Raw genomic sequence first — 16,756 nt, 5'->3', positions numbered from 1 at the left:
AAATTAAAATTTGAACCAGTTATAAAAAAGGGTCACTGGGTTGGAAATGCTACCTCTGCTATCTGTCCACAGATGTTGCCAGACCAACTGCGTTTCTCCAGCAATTTCTGTTTTTGTTTTAAGTTCATTTTTCCCTCCTGTGTAGTTCATGCTTGCTCCCTTTCTCTTATCGGCAAAAATAGAATCCTTCAGAATTGGGGTGAAATTAGCATCTAGATCCTGTCTTCCATTTGTGAAGGTCTGCACAGTCAGCTAACTCCACAAAAATCTATCCGAAGGATCTAGAATTTACCTCAAATGCTTCATACTATTGTTGAAGTGCAGGTAAAGTATCCTGTAGTTTGTGAGCCAGCAAATTGGCTGCTCAATATAGGAAGTATTTTGCTTGGTTCATTTCATTTAGGTGCCAATTGTTTAGATTTGTAGTAGCTTTAAGAAAGTGACTGCAATGTTTTATTGACACTTGGAACATTCAAAACAACCAAGAGGGTGGTATAGCTGGTCACTAGTGAGAGTTAGAACTAGACATTTCTCTTCTATGCTAGCAGTGACTTTGCAGTTCTGCTCAGGCAGTAGCTTTATTCACATTAAATCAGCTATCTTTAAGAAAAAGGAACATGAGTCACCTAAGCCTAAACAAATGACTCTTAAAAAATATTGACATCACAATGCCAACTTACTATATCACATATGGTGTAATGAAACATTTTATATTACTATTTGGTCAAAAATTAAAATTTGAATTATAATCCATGAAAGACTATTTTAGTCATGAAAATTACCACCCTAAATTTTACAACCTGAACTCCTGCAGCTGGTGGCAAATGCTTGGTCAAGTCAGGATTGGATCAGATTGCTGCATTCCATTTCCATGGTTAAAAAATGTCAGATGACATTCACTGCAAACTTAATAAAATGGCCAGTTCAGTGGATGAAGGAAGGAAAATAATTCCTAAACAATAGTTTCTAAGCATGCTCAAATTCCTTCAGCAGAAAGGAAAATATTCTCCAGCAACAAAAACAGAAATTACTGGAAAACAGGTGTGGCAGCATCTGTGGGGAGAAATCAGACTTAATGCTTTGAGTCCAGTGATTCTTGATCAGAACTGACTGCAGTTAGAAAACCGTGATGGATATAGTGAAGATGTTTGGGGAGAGGGAAGGGGTGAGCAAAGGGGGAGGTGAGTAGATAGATGGAGTCAGCACCAAAGCCAAACACAGAGAGGGGAAGATATAAAAGAGACAGAGAGGCAAAGAGAGTGTTGAGTAAGTCAGGACAAAAAAGAAGCTGAATAAGTGATAATGATGATTAAGAATAGGAGAGAAGTGGTAGGCAACCCGTGTAATATGATAATAGGACTAAGACACGTTCAGAATGGATTTTCTTTGAGAATAGGTTAGCTGTGTTGAAAGCAACCCATGCCATGACGGGATCTGGATGTAGGGTTAGATTAAAAAAATGGAAGGACATGATCATGTGGGATTTTAATCTTTGTATTGGTTGGTTAAACCAAGTCAGTCAAGGCAGCTTTGAGGAGCTGTTCCTAGAGTGCATATGCGATAGCTTCCTCAAAACAGTATGCAATGGAACTCATAAGGGAGCAAGCTATCTGAGACTGGTACAGTGTAATGAGACAGGAATAATTAAGTATCTCATAGTCCAGGATCCTGTTGGAAGGAAAGATCACTGTATGGTTGAAATTAACATACAGATGGAGGATGAGAAGGTAAAGATCCAATACCAGGGTCTTTTGTTCAAACAAAGCAGGCTTCAGTGGGACAAGAGAGGAGTTTTTGTTGCTGGAGGATATTTTCCTTTCTGCTGAAGGAATTTAAGCATGCTTAGAAACTGGGAGCAAAGACAATATGGTGGGATAATTGAGGAACAGTGGAGTAATGCTTCACAGTGCTCAGCAGAAGTCTGTACCAGTGAAAAGAAAGGAAAAGGGATAATCAGCCATGGATAATTAAGGAAATAAAGGAGGGTATCAAACTGAAAGCTAATACATACAAAGTGGTAAAGATTAGTGGGAGATTAAGGGAATTGGGAAATGCTTAAAAGTTAACAGAAAGCCCCAAAAATGAAATAAAGAAAAGTAAGATAGATTAAACTAGCCCAGAATATAACAAATAGATGGCAAATGTTTCTGCAAATATATCAAATGACAAAGAGTGACTAAGCTAAACACTGGTCTTTCAGAGAATGTGAAGGAGATTTAATAATGGGAAATAAGGAAATGGACAAGGTGTTCAATGGGTATTTTGTATTGGTCTTCACAATGAAAGACACAAATAACATGCCAATAGTTGATAACAAGGAGGCTATGGAAGGTGAGGTCCTAGGATCATGATCATGAAAAAGATAGTATTGGGTAAACTAAGAGAGTTAAAGATAGACAAGTTTCCTGGCCCTGGTGGAATACATCCCAGGGTACTAAAGAGATGGTGGGGGAAATAGCAAATGAGCTTGTGGTAAGTTACTAAAATTCATAGGTTTCTGGGGTGGTTCCAGCAGATTGGAAAATATCAACTATGATATCACTGTTTAAAAAAGGGGATAAACAAAAGGTGGGTAACTATATACCTATTAACTTCTGGAGTGGGGAAAATGCTTGAATCAATAATCAAGGCAGAACAGCAACATCTTCATCTAAATTGTCCCAATGGGCAGGTGCAGCATGGGTTCATGAAAGGCAGGTAACATTTAGCTAATTTACTGGATTTCTTTGAGGACATTAAGAATGCAGTGGACAACGGGAAACTAGACGTTGTGGTGTATCTGGATTTCTAGAAGGCATTCGACAAGGTGCCACACAAAAAGCTGCTGCAGAAGAGAAAGGTGCAAGGTGTTACAAGTAAGGTATTAGCATGGTTAGAAGATTGATTAACTAACAGAAAGCAAAGAGTGGGGATAAATGGGTGTTTTTCTGGTTGGCAATCAATGGCTAGTGGTGTGCTTCAGGTTGTGACGCAATTGTTTACAATTTACATTGATGATTGAGAGTTGGGGACCAAGCGTAGTGTGTCAAAGTTCACAGATAACAATAAGGTGAGTGGTAGAGCAAAGTGTACATAGCACATTAGAGTTTGCAGAGTGTTATAGACAGATTAAGTGAGTGGGCAAGGGTCTGGCAGAAGGAGTACAATGTTGGTAAATTTGAGGTCATCCATTTTGGAAGGAATAACAGCAAAATAAACTGTTATTTAAATGGTGAAAATTGCAGCATGCTGCTGTGCAGAGGGACCTGGGTGTCCTCGTACATGAATCAGAAAAAGCTGGATTGCAGGTGCAACAAGGTAATTAAGAAGGCATGGAATATTGCCCTTCATTGCTTGAGGGATGGAGTTTGAAAATAGGGAGATTATGTTGCAGCTATATAACATGCTGGTGAAGTCACAACTAGAATTCTATGTACAGTTTTGATTTCCTTACTTGAGAAAGGATGTATTGGCACTGGAGGAGGTGTAGCTGAGTTTCACTAGGTTGATTCTGGAGTTGAGAGGTTTGGCTTATGAACAGAAGTTGAGTAGACTGGGACAATGCTTATTGGAATTTAGGAGATTGAGGGGGTTCTGATTGAACCATATAAAATTATGAAGGGAATAGGTAAGATGGAAGCATGGAGGTTGTTTCCATTGGTGGATGAAACTAGAACTGGGGGCATCACCTCAAAATAAGGGGAAGCAAATTTAGGACTGAGGTGAGGAGGAAGTTCTTCAACCAAAGGGTTGTGAATCTGTGGAATTCCCTATCTGGTAAAACAGTTGAGGCTATCTTGTTGAATGCTTTTAAGAAAAGATAATTTTTTTATTATTCAAAAACTAAGGGTTATGGTGAGTGAGCGGGTAAGTGGAGTTGAGTCCACAAAAAGATCAGCCATGATCTTGTTGAATGGCAGAGCAGGCTCGAAGGGCTGCATGGCCTACCCCTGTTCCTAGTTCGTATGTTCTAAAGAGTCTGGATGGCTCCAGGGTCCTCAAGTGCAAGTTGAGATGCTGTATTTGTAGCTAGTGCTAAGGTCGCTGGAGCACTGCAACAGGCCTAAGACAGAAATGTTGGCAAGGGAGCATGGTGGTGTGTTGAAGTGGAAGGCAACTTAGAAGCTCAGGGTCATTTTTACAGTCAGAAGGTAGGTGTTCTGCAAAGCAGTCACCTAGTCCACGTTTTGTCTCTTCAATGTCAAGGAGCCAATATCCTCCAGAATCTGTTAATACTACATGAGCAGATCATCAACTTCTTAGTTTCAACTGATTTTCGGTAATGGCTTTAGAATATCTGCACGGAATATTAAGTTTTACTGTAATATATCCAGTCACATGGACAATGGCCTTGAATTTAAATCGAACATTGCTACTAGGCTGCAGCTTACTGCTGCTGATCTCATTATTCATTTCAGCTCAATTTCACACATTCCAACTCAATCCAGCTACGTCTGGAGACAGTTTGCAAGGCAGACCAGCATGTTAATTGATTGAACCACCAAACTTTAACTAACTATAGCGCCTGTAGCTTCACCTATTAGTTCCCATTAAACTGAATGCCTGATTAGTTTGTACCTCTTCCAGGAGTTTTCGCAGTCGACACAGCTGTGACTCCAGTTGTTTGTTGTGGTCCTCCAATATCTGCATTCTGGCCTCAAGTCGCCCTTTGTGTTGTCGTAGAAGCTTAGCCTCAGCCAAGAGCTCAGCATCTTGATAATTTTGCTGAACTGCTGATAAGGGTGGTGATGGGAGGGGTTTTACATCTCGTGGACTTTGCTGTTGCTTTAACCTTTCATATTCAGCCTGCAGATTTCTGTTATGATAAAAGCAATTAGAGTTTCAGTTTATGCTATGGATACCTCTTTCTTTGTCTTGTATTTAGAATTCCAAGTTAAATGTCACATAAACAAGCTTTGAATAACCCATCAAATGTCTATACAGCACTTTTTGCAAAATTGCAGTTTTTTCAGGTATTGACTTTGCTTATGATCACATTTCCTTTAGTGTTGGTGGCTTTCTATTGTCAAGTGACTGACTCTTGTTCACAAGTGAGGCTTGACAGGAAGATCATCGACAGATCATTGAACTGCTGGGACTTGGGGACAGGGGAGAGGGAGGAGTTGAGCAGGCAAAGTCAATCCTATCCTCACTTGACGTTCTAATGTCCAAAGTGACTTAAATTGTGATACTGATTTGAGATTAACAGCGGAATACATAAACTGCAGGTTTCAAGTGACTCTTAACAGGGAACTAAAGTGAGAGCTTACTTTTCCTTGGAAGTGTGCCTATACCATACCTGGAATTACACCCTTCATCTCTGCTTGCACGAATAAGAAAGTGCTACAATAATCATGTTAATTAAGCTAGGTTTGCATCTGTTTAGGTATACATACAGGGCAGCAATATATGTAACATTCACATGTCTTTCTGAAGTTAAATGGGGGCCCATTTAATTATCAGACCCTCCAAGTGCTTCAAATATATGTAAACATAGTCTTACATAAATAATAAATGCCTTTGGTTTGTTGTTGAATATCTGTTTCTTCATATGCTACTGTACATAACCAAGCTGCTTTAGTGATTGTGTACGTGTATAAAGATAGTTTTATGAATAAAATGTATTTTTGAAAATCAAATTGAAATAAATCCAAAATTGCAGGCAACTAGTAAAAGGGTTGATGCACTGGAGTGCTGCTTTGTTGCATTAGAGTACGACTGGAGTTTGGCAAAACAAGGAGCTAGATGATTTGTCACGAGATGAGAGGAAGGGGCAGAGGACTGCTGGGAAGGTGAGTATAATGGTTTAAAATACTTACCTCAGGTGTCGAGGCCTCCATTTGCTGAGAGTTATGAGGGAGGAGTGGAGGACTGCATGGGAAGGTGAGTTATAAAACAAAATGTTTTGAACAGAGAGGCGAAGAGAGAGGGCAGAGAGAAACAAGGGCTGCCAGGAAGTCTTTAAGTGGGTGAGATCTAAATCTGAGACCCTACACCGTAGGACTTCCCTCCCACCCACCTCCTCTAACCTTACTAAGAGTCTGTAAACTCGGTAAGTTTTCAGGTTTTCTCATTTCTTTTTCTTCTCTTCCTTTGTTTAGTCTTGTGCAGGCTTTCAGATTAGCAGGGTATGGCTGATAGGGCAGTTGCATGTTCCTCCTGCAGAATGTGGCAAAGATTAAGATTGATAAGTCCCCAGGGCCAGACCAGATTTACCCTAGACTGCCCCGGGAAGCAAGAAAGGAGGTTGCTAAGCTGCTGGCGAAGATCTTTGCTTCCTCACTCTGCACGGGAGTCGTACCGGAGGATTGGAAGGAGGCAGATGCTGTTCCTCTTTTCAAGAAAGGTAATAGGGAAATCCCTGGCAATTGCAGACCAGTCTGTCTTACGTTTGTGGTCAGCAAAGTTTTGGAAAGAATTCTGAGGGATAGGATTTATGACTATTTGGAAAAGTGTAGTGCGATTAAAGGCAGTCAGCATGGTTTTGAGAGGGGCAGGTCATGCCTCACAAATCTTATTGAGTTCTTTGAGGAGGTGACAAGACAGGTCGATGAAGGTTGATCAGTGGATGTGGTGTAAATGGACTTCAATAAAGCATTTCATAAGATTCCCCATGATAGGCTCATTCATAACATCAGGAGGTAAGGGATACAAGGAGATTTGGCTATCTGGATTCCGAATTGGTTGGCTGACAGAAGGCAGAGAGTGATTCTAGATGGAAAGTATTCTGCCTGGTGGTCAGTGTTGAGCGGGGTCCCGTAGTCCTGTTCTTGGGCTCTGCTCTTTGTAGTTTTTATAAATGACTTGGATGAGAAGGTTGAGGGATGGGTTAGTAAATTTGCAGATGACACAAAGGATGGAGGTGCCATTGATAGTATTGAGGGCTAATGCAGGCTGCAGTGTGACATAGACAGGATGCAGAGCTGGGTTGAGAAATGGCAGATGGAGTTCAACCCGGATAAATGCAAAGTGATGCATTTTGGAAGGTCGAACTTGAACGCTGACTACAGGATTAAAGACAGGATTCTTGGCAGTGTGGAGGAACAGAGGGATCTTGGTGTTTAAGAGTCGCAAGGCTTTGCTACAGCTCTATAAGTCCCTGGTGAGACCATATTTGGAATATTGTATTCAGTTCTGGTCATCCTACTATAGGAAAGATACAGAAGCTTTGGAGATGGTGCAAAGAAGGTTTACCAGGATGCTGCCTGGACTGGAGGGCTTGCCTTATGAAGAGAGGTTGACTAAGCTTGGACTTTGCTCTCTGGAGAGGAGAAGGAAGAGTGGTGACCTGATTGAGGTATACAAGGTAATGAGAGGCATGGATAGAATCAATAGCCAGGGATTTTTTCCCAGGGCAGGACTGACTGGCACGAGGGGATCATAGTTTCAAGATATCAGCAGAAAGGTATAAAGGGAACGTCAGAGGAAGATTCTTTACGCAGAGAGTTGTGAATGCATGGAATGCGTTGCCAGTGGTGGTGGTGAAAGCAGAGTCATTGGGGTCATTTAAGCGACTGCTGGACATGCACAAGGATAGCAGTGAATTGAGGGGTGCGTAGGTTGAGTTATTTTATTTTACAAAAGTGATGCTTAAAAGGGACTTGTGCATCAATTGCTTAGTGTGCATTAGACAGGTTCTGTTTGAATCTTGAAATCTCTCTGATTTAAACCTTATCCATTAACAATATAGTTAAATTAACCTTGCTTATCATCCTGTGTCTTCACACTTACCTCTGTTCCATTATTAAAGAAAATCATCCACAAGTTTATGGCTTCCAAGTTTAACTTCTTCAACAGAAGAAACATCTGACTCCAATTTATCTGAAATTTATTTTGCCTAATCGCCACAAGCTGTTTCACTTGCTCAATACCTGTATTGTCATGGAGCTCCATTTGCTTCTGGGCCTCAAACCCATTGAATTCCAAAACCCCTTACCTTCTGAGCCAAAGTTCTTTAAACAACCAACATTTGATACAGAAATTATTTTACATTATTTTACTTGATTATTAAAGTCAGAATAGTATATAAAACTAGTTTATTTTTCTACTGACTATACCAACTTCGCAACCAACATGGTGACGGAATGTCATACCAATTTAAGTATACATTGCTTTCACCAGAAATTCCTCCTTCTCTGTCATGTTGTCACAACAGGATCCTGTTTTTCAGATAGGCAGCCACAAGGTTGTAATTTCAATTATTTTTGGAGTTTGACTATAAAGGCAAGAAAACCATTGTCTTCATCAGTTGCTGCTGACTCTGTCCAATTATCAGGGAGAAAGTGAGGACTGCAGATGCTGGAGATCAGAGTCGACAGCGTGGTGCTAGAAAAGCACAGCAGGTCAGGCAGCATCTGAGGTGCAGGAGAATTGACATTTTGGGCATAAGCTGCGATAGGATTAGGGTTAGGGTTGAATGTCTATCCAAATAGCAGTCAGTCAGACTCTAGTATCCTTCCTGTGATTAAATCCTTGGTACTGCTTCTCAAAGTGCAGAGCCCACCAGCTTAACATGGGAACAGTTCTTAGGGGGAAGCTGGCAACTTGTAGTAATGTTAAGACCAGGTTTTGAAATTATTAGGGAGATTGCAATAATAAATGAGCAATATCATATATTTAACACAGAAAAATATCATCAGGTACTTCATCGAGACATGGGGAAAATGAATGCTCAACTAAAAAAGCGATTATTTGTAGTAGCCAATAGATCAATTGATAACTGAATTTTATGCAGTACCTCAAAAAAGGAAAGGGGAGATGGAGAGACAGGGGAACAAGTCTACAAACATGGCTGAATTTCTTCAGTTATGGCAGCCGGAAAGGGAGGGCTTGTTCCACAGAATAAACAAGAACCTTCAAAGGAAAAATCGACATAATTGAAAGAATACTTCAAGAGTAAACAATAAAATAAGTCCACCTTTGCTCCTCTTCAAGATTGGCAATGATGCATTCTAACTCACTCCGCTCCTCTTTCTCCACCGATTTGAGGATCTGCACAGGACTCTGGGGCTGACTTATGGGCGATTCTCTCCCCAGTGTCAGACAGTACTGTTGAATCAGTATATGCTCATCATCACTGTATGAAGAAAACAATTATGCAGTCATATTTTTCACAGCTCGTGTCATGCATAAACTGTTAATAGATATCAACAATTCCTGTCCTGCTTGCTATAATACACTATAAATAAATTCAACTGATGTTTAATTATAACATAAAAGCACAAACTTTACTGAGTAAATTATTGTTGAATCCCTATCTATAACCTGAAATTATCGATTTGAATACTCAGTATTTTAAATGGTAATCCATACAAATCATATTTTGTGTTCCTTTCCCAGCTCCAATGACTCAAAACAAAAGGCAACACGAGGTACTAAATACTTTTGGAATCAAAGTATTCAGGAAAGATAAGAGGAAGAAAGAAGGGAGTTAGTTTGCTATACTAAGTATGGAAAACTTTACAATGATAGAGAGAAAGAGAGGGAGAGAGGATGAACTTGGAGGACCATTTATTTACTTGAAGTGTGGCATCACAGACTGGGTATATTTAATAAACCGCGAATTAACGAGGAAGACGTTGCAAAGTAAAGTTGCAGGATAATTACAGAGGGATGGATAAAGGATAGGAAGTGACTTTAATTATCGTAAGATAAACTGAGGTGTTAGACCTGGGATTATGGTGATGGTGGGGGGGGTTGATGTATACAAGAGAATGTTCTTGATTTGTATGTTTCTAGGCTAATAAGGAATGAGGCAACACTGGATCTGCTTCTGTGGAATGAGGTTTGTCAAGTGGATAAAATGTAATTGACGATTCTATCCCTACACCTATTGCAGTGATCACTGTATCATAAGGTACAGATTAGCTATAAAAACAAACAAGAAGAAATCCAGAGTAAAATTAGCATGGCTTTGTGCAGGGCAGATCATGTCTTACTAACTTGATTGAAGTTTTTGAGTATTTGACAAAGGTGATCGATGAGGGTAGAGCAGTGGATTTTAGTAAGACTTCCTACAAGGTTCCACATGGTAGGTTCATCCAGAAGATTATAATACATGAGATCCACAGTGACTTGGCTACATAGATTCAGAATTGGCTTGCCTAAAAAAGGCAGAGGGCAGTGTTGGAAGGTCGTTTTTCAGGCTGGAGGTCCTGGACTTGTGGTGTTCTGCAGGGATCCGTACCGGGACCTCTGCTGTTTATGATATATAAAAATGACATGGATTAAAATGTAGATGGGTGGGTTTGTAAGTTTGTAGACAATACAAAGATCGGTGGAGTTGTGGACAGGTAGAAGGGATATAGATCGGTCGCAGAAATGGGTGGAGAAATGACAGATGGAATTTAATCCGTCAAGTGTGAGGTGCTGCACTTTGGGAGATCAAATGTGAAGGAAAAGTACACAGTTACTGGCAGGACCCTGAACAGGAGTGATATACAGAGAGATCTTGGGGTTCAAGTCAATAGTGCTCTGAAAGTGGGCACACAAATAGATAGGGTGGTAAAGAAGGCATTTGGCATGCTTGCCTTTGTTAGTCAGGGAATTGAGTACAAGAGTCAAGGCGTCATGTTGTAGCTTTATAAGACTTTGGTTAGACCACACTTGGAGTTCTGCGTTCAGTCCTTGTCACCACATTACAAGAAGAACGTGGAGGCTTTAGAGAGTGTGCAAAAGAAGTTTACCAGGATGCTGCCTGGAATAGAGGGTATGAATTAAAAGGTGAGGCTAGAAAAACTTAGGTTGTTTTCTCTGGAGCAGCAGACTGAGTGGAGACTTGATAGAAGTCTATAAAATTCTGTGTGGAAGCATGAGCTTTCAGAGCACTGCTCCTTCACCAGGAGGAGTGAAGGAGGTTGTGGAATATAAGAGACAGAACTTATAGCAAAAGCTTACAAAACTGAAATGATATATTGAAAAATACCTGGATTGTTTGTTAAATCTCTCACCTTTTAGAATGACCATGTTGGTCTCAGTTGGACTTTAACCTGGGGTTGTGTGATTTTTAACTTCATACACCCCAATCCAACACCAGCGTCTCCAAATTATAAAATTCTGAGATGCACAGCTTGGAATTATGGTCAGATTCTTTTTCTCAAAATTGAAATGTCTAAAACTAGGGGGCATGCATTTAAAGGTGAGATGGAGAATATTCAAAGGAGATGCAAGGGGCAAGTTCTTTTTTTATACAGAGTGGAAGGAGTGTGGAACATACTGCCAGGGGTGGTGGTGGAGATAGGGGATACGATAGGGGCGTTTAAGAGACTTTTAGATAAGCACATGAATATGCAAGGAATGGAGGAATATTGACCAAGGCCAGGCATGGGAGGCAATGGTCTAGTGGTGTTATCACTAGACTGTTAATCCAGAGACCCAGGTAATTTTCTGGGGACCTGGGTTCAAACCTTGCCATGGCAGATGGTGGAATTTGAATTCAATAAATATCTGGAATTAAGAGACTGTGATGACCAGGAATCCATTGTCAATTGTTGGAAAAACCAACTGGCTCATTAATCGCTTCCTTCCTTGAGGAAAGCAAACTTCTGTCCTTACCGGTCTGGCCTATATGCGACTCCAGACCCACCGCAATGTGGTTGATTCTTAACTGCTGTCTGGGATGGACAATACTGCTCATTATCCAGCGATGCCCTCATTCCATGAATGAGTTAAAAAAATGGAAGTAGTTTAACTTGGCATCATGTTCAGCACAACATTGTAGGCCAAAGGGCTCATTTCTGTGCTGTACTAATCAATGTTCTATTTGGGGCTGGGCCATTTTCAGAAAGGTGAGAACTGGCACAGGAACACTGGAGTCAGGATTTTCAGGCACAACAGCAATGGAACAATAGATTACCTTTGAGGACACAATAGTTTGGATACAATCTCATGAGGAGGAAATAAAGCCTGAGATCTGTGGATGATGAAAAAGATGAAAACTAAAACAAAGGATAAAAAGCACTCATAGAACAGATGTCAAGTTGATAACACAAGTGAAACCTAGGTTGGATATTGAAAGTAAATGAAAATAAGAGAGCAAAAAATAGTCTGGGAAGAAATCAGCAGCTAACATGAAAGGGAATTTAGCAGTCATCGATCGGTATATAAAAAATGAAAAGGTAGTGAGAAGAGAGTGAGGTTGATTAAGTCCTAAGGAGGAGATTTACACATGGAGACAAAGAACATGGCTGAGGTATTAAATAAGCAATTTGCATTTGTCATTCCTGAGGAAGAAGATACGACCAAAGTCTTAGTGAAAAGAAGTGGTTGAGACTCCGGATGGATAAAAATTAATACAAAGTAGGTACTGAGAGGCTAGCAGTACAGTAAGTATGTAAGTTAGTAGAACAATGTGGGTTGTGTAGAAACAGGTTGTAAGTTTGCTCGCTGAACTGGAAGGTTTGTTTTCAGACATTTTGTTACCATCATCAGTGAGCATTCACTAAAGCCCTAGTGTTCTGTCCCGTTTTCTATTGTGTGTCTCGATCTGTTAAAGTGGGTGATATTATTTCTGGTTCTTGTTCTCAGAGGTTGATAAATGGGGTCCAAATTGATGTGTATATTGATGGGAGTTCTGGTTTGAATGCCAGGCCTCTAGGAATTCACGTGTGTGTCTCTGTTTAGCCTGCCCTAGGATGGATGAGTTGTTCCAGTCGAAGTAGTGTCCTTCTTCGTCTGTATGTAAGGATACTAGTGATAGTGGGTCATGTCTTTTGATGGCTAGTTGGCCTTCATGTATCCTGGTGGCTAATGTGCAGAAACATAAAAAATAGGTACAGGTGTAGGCCATTGGCCCTTTGAGTCTACGCCACCATTCAATATGATCATGACTAATTACAGAATGTCAGTATCCCACTCCCACTTTCTCTCCATACCCCTTGATCCCTTTAGTCACAAGGGCCGTATCCAGCTACCTCTTGCAAATATTTAACAAACTGGCCCCAACAGCTTTCTGAATTAGAGAATTTCACAAGTTCACAACTCTGAGTGAAGAAATGCTTCCTCATCTCAATCCTGAATGGTTTACTCCTTATTCTTAGGCTGTGAAGCCTAGTTTTTGACTTCCCAACATCAGGAACATTCTTTCTGCATCTAGACTGTCCAGTCCCATCAGGATTCTGAGACCCCCTCATTCTTCTAAATTCCAGTGAGTAAAGCCCAGTTGATCTGGTCTTTCCTCATATGTCAGTCCTGTCATCCAGGGAATCAGTCTGGTGAACCTTCACTGGACTCCCTCAATAGCAAGCGACTGTTTCCTTAGACTAGGAGACCAAAGGTGCACTCAATACTCAAGGTGTGGCCTGATAAGGGTGAAAATTATGGGGGCACTTGCCAAGATATTGTTATCCTCATCAGATGCAGGGGTGGCTCTAGAGGACTGGAGAATTGCAAATATTACACTTTTGCTCAAAAAAGCATGTCAGGGTAAACTTAGCAAATAAAGGTCAGTCATTTTAAGTACAGTGCAGGGAAAGCTCTTAGTAATAATAATGTTGTTAAAATGAACAGACACTTGTCGTAGGGTGGAGTAATTAAAGAAAATTAGCATGATTTGTTAAAGGTGAATTATCTTCAACTAATTTGATTGAATTTTTTGATGAGAGAACACAGTGAGATGAGGAAAGTAATATGATAGATGAAATTCCAAAACTGTTTTGGTAAAGTGTGATAAAACTGGATGGATGCCAGGAGACAGACAGTAACAGTGAAAAGCTGTTTACCGGTTGAAGGTCTGCAGTGGCATTTCTAGGGAAATGTACTGTCAGCAAGTTTGTTATAAAGGCATGGTTTGACTTCAGTAGAGTAATGTATTCAATTCTGGACATCACACTTTAGTAACGGCATAAAGACATTGGAGAAAGTACAGAAAAGATTTACATAAAGGGTTCCAGCAAAGAGAGACTCCAATTATGTGGATAGATTGAACAATTGGGAATTGTTCTCCTTTAAGGACAGCAGGTGATGATGAGATTTGATAAAAGTTTTCAAAGTCTTGGGGAGTCTAGACAGTGTAGATAAGAAGAAATTATTCCAATTGGCAAAAGGACCAACAGCCAAAAGGATAGAAAGTGAAGAACAAAAGAACAAACAGCAACAGGACAACACAGTTTTTGATGCCATAAGTGGTTATGATCTAAAATACAGTGCCTGAGAATGTGCTGAAGGCATATTCAACCAAGACTTTCAGATGGAAATTGGATAAAGACCTGAATGAAAAAAAAAATCCAAGACCATGACAGAAAGCAGGGGTGTGGGATTAACTGTTTATTCTTGCAAAGAACAGTAGCAGACATGATGGGCTGAAAGTTCTCCTCTGCTATAACCATCCTATGATTAAAATTCTTCAAATTACTTACATACTTCCTGTGGTTGAGCTACTGTCTGTAAGCAGAGAGCCATTCTTTCTCTCCATCTGTGCCAACCTGAATAAAAGGTACCATCATTAAATTCTAGTAAACAATCAAATTAATCCAAAACCAAAGCAAGAACAGAAATTGCTGGGATAGTTCAGCAGGTCTGGCAGCATCTGCACAGGGAAATCAGAGTTAATGTTTCGGGTCCAGTGACCCGATGGGGAAAATACTAAACGAGTATTTTGCATCAGTGTTTACTGTTGAGAAGGACATGAAAGACACAGAATGTGGGCAAATAGATGGCGACATTTTGAAAAATGTCCATATTACAGAGGAGGAAGTGCTGGATGTTTGAAACACCAAAAAGTGGATAAATCTCCAGGACCTGATCAGGTATACCCTAGAACTCTGTGGGAAGCTTGGGAAGTGATTGCTGGGCCCCTTGCTGAGATACTTGTGTCATTGATAGTCACAGGTGAGGTGCCAGAAGACTGGAGGTTGGTTAATGTAGTGTCACTATTTAAGAAAGGTGGTAATGAGAAGCCAGAGAACTCTCGACCAGTGAGCCTGACATCGGTGGTAGGCAGGTTGGTGAAGGGAATCCTGAGGGACAGGATGTGCATGTATTTGGAAAGGCAAGGACTGAGTAGGGATAGTCAGCATGGCTTTGTGTGTGGGAAATCATGTCTCATGAACTTGAATGAGTTTCTTGAAGAAGTAACAAAGAGGATTAATGAGGGCAGAATGACAGATGTGATCTATCAGTAAGGCGTTCAACAAGGTTCCTCATGGGAGACTGGTTAGCAAGGTTAGGCCTCATGGAATACAGGGAGAACTAGCCATTTGGATACAGAACTGGTTCAAAGGTAGAAGACAGAGGGTGGTGGTGGAGGGTTGTTTCTCAGTCTGGAGGCATGTGACAGGTAGTGTGCCACAAGAATCGGGCTGGGTCCACTATTTTTCATCATTTACATAAATGATTTGGATGTGAACATGGGAGGTATTGTTAGTAAGCTTGCAGATGACACCAAAATTGGAGGCGTAGTGGACAGTGAAGATTGGTACCTCAGAGTACGAGCACAATGGGCTGAGGAGTGGCAGATGGAGTTTAATTTAGATAAATGCGAAGTGCTGCATTTTAGAAAAGCAAATCAGAGGCAGGACTTCTACACTTAATGGTAAGGTCTTGGACAGTGTTGCTGAAGAAAGAGACCTTGGAGTGCAGGTTCACAGCTCCTTGAAATTGGAGTCACAGATAGATAAGATAGTAAAGAAAGTGTTTGGTATGCTTTTCTTTATTTGTCAGAGCACTGAGTATAGGAGTTGGGAGGTCATGTTTCGGCTGTACAGGACATTGGTTAGACTACTTTTGGAATATTGCATACAATTCTGCTCTCCTTCCTATCGTAAGGATGTTGTGAAACTTGAAAGGGTTCAGAAAAGATTTACAAGGATGTTGCCGGGGTTGGAGGATTTGAGCTATAGGGAGTGGCTTCATGGGCTGCTGCTGTTTTCCCTGGAACATTAGAGGCTGAGGGCTGACCTTAGAGAGGTTTAAAAAATTATGAGAGGCATGGATGGGATAAATAAACAAGGTATTTTCCCTGGGGTGGGGGGAGTCCAGAACTAGAGGGTATAGGTTTAGGGTGAGAGGCGAAATGTATAAAAGGGACCTAAGGGGTAACCTTTTCACGCAGAGGATGGTGCATGTATGAAATGAGCTGCCAAACGAAGGCACCTGGATGGCTATATGAATAGGAAGGGTTTGGAAGAATAGAAGTGAAATGCTGGCAAATGGGACAAGATTAGGCTCGGGTAAAGAAACTACCTCTGCCATCTGTCCTATATCTATTACCCCTCAATTTTAAGTTATATTCCCTCGTGCTAGCCATCACCATCCAAGGAAAAAGGCTCTCACAGCCCACCCTATCTAACCCGCTGATTATCTTATTTATCTCAATTAAGTCACCTCTCTACCTTATTCTCTCTCATGAAAACAGCGTCAAGTCCCCCAGCCTTTTCTCTTAAGACCTCCCCTCCATAGCTGGCAACTTCTTAGTAAATCTCTTCTGAATCCTTTCCAAAGCTTCCACATCCTTCCTATAATGCAGTTACCAGAACTGTACGCAAAACTCCAAGTGTGGCTGAACCAGAGTTTTGTACAGCTGCAACATGAACTCATGGCTCTGAAACCCAATCCCTCTACCAATAAAAACTACCACACCGTACGCTTTCTTAACAACCCTATCAACCTGGGTGGCAACTTGCAAAGATCTATGCACATGGACACCGAGATCTCTGCTCATCTACACTGTCAAGAATCTTACCATTAACCCAGTACTCTATTCCTGTTGCTCCTTCCAAAGTGAATCACGTCATACTTTTCCACATTAAACTCCATTTGCCACCTCTCAGCCCAGCTCTGT

At 40.8% G+C, this 16,756-nt stretch overlaps 1 protein-coding gene across 18 annotated transcripts in view; it reads right to left on the bottom strand.

The window, feature by feature from the left end:
• LOC140483389 (utrophin-like) overlaps positions 1-16,756 on the bottom strand; it is a 737,248-nt gene that overhangs the window by 24,238 nt on the left and 696,254 nt on the right. For 17 of the 18 annotated variants that reach the window (XM_072581625.1, XM_072581633.1, XM_072581634.1 and 14 more), the window contains 3 exons: positions 14,334-14,399; positions 8,897-9,055; positions 4,558-4,795 (listed from right to left, as the gene is read on the bottom strand). In XM_072581625.1, coding sequence (XP_072437726.1) covers positions 4,558-4,795; positions 8,897-9,055; positions 14,334-14,399 — 463 coding nt within the window. The remainder of the gene's footprint in view (positions 1-4,557; positions 4,796-8,896; positions 9,056-14,333; positions 14,400-16,756) is intronic. The other variant, XM_072581635.1, reaches the window with a different exon arrangement.

Source organism: Chiloscyllium punctatum, chromosome 11 (genome assembly GCF_047496795.1).
Source record: "Chiloscyllium punctatum isolate Juve2018m chromosome 11, sChiPun1.3, whole genome shotgun sequence".
Taxonomy (NCBI): Eukaryota; Metazoa; Chordata; class Chondrichthyes; order Orectolobiformes; family Hemiscylliidae; genus Chiloscyllium; species Chiloscyllium punctatum.
This window is presented reverse-complemented; position numbering and strand designations above follow the sequence as displayed.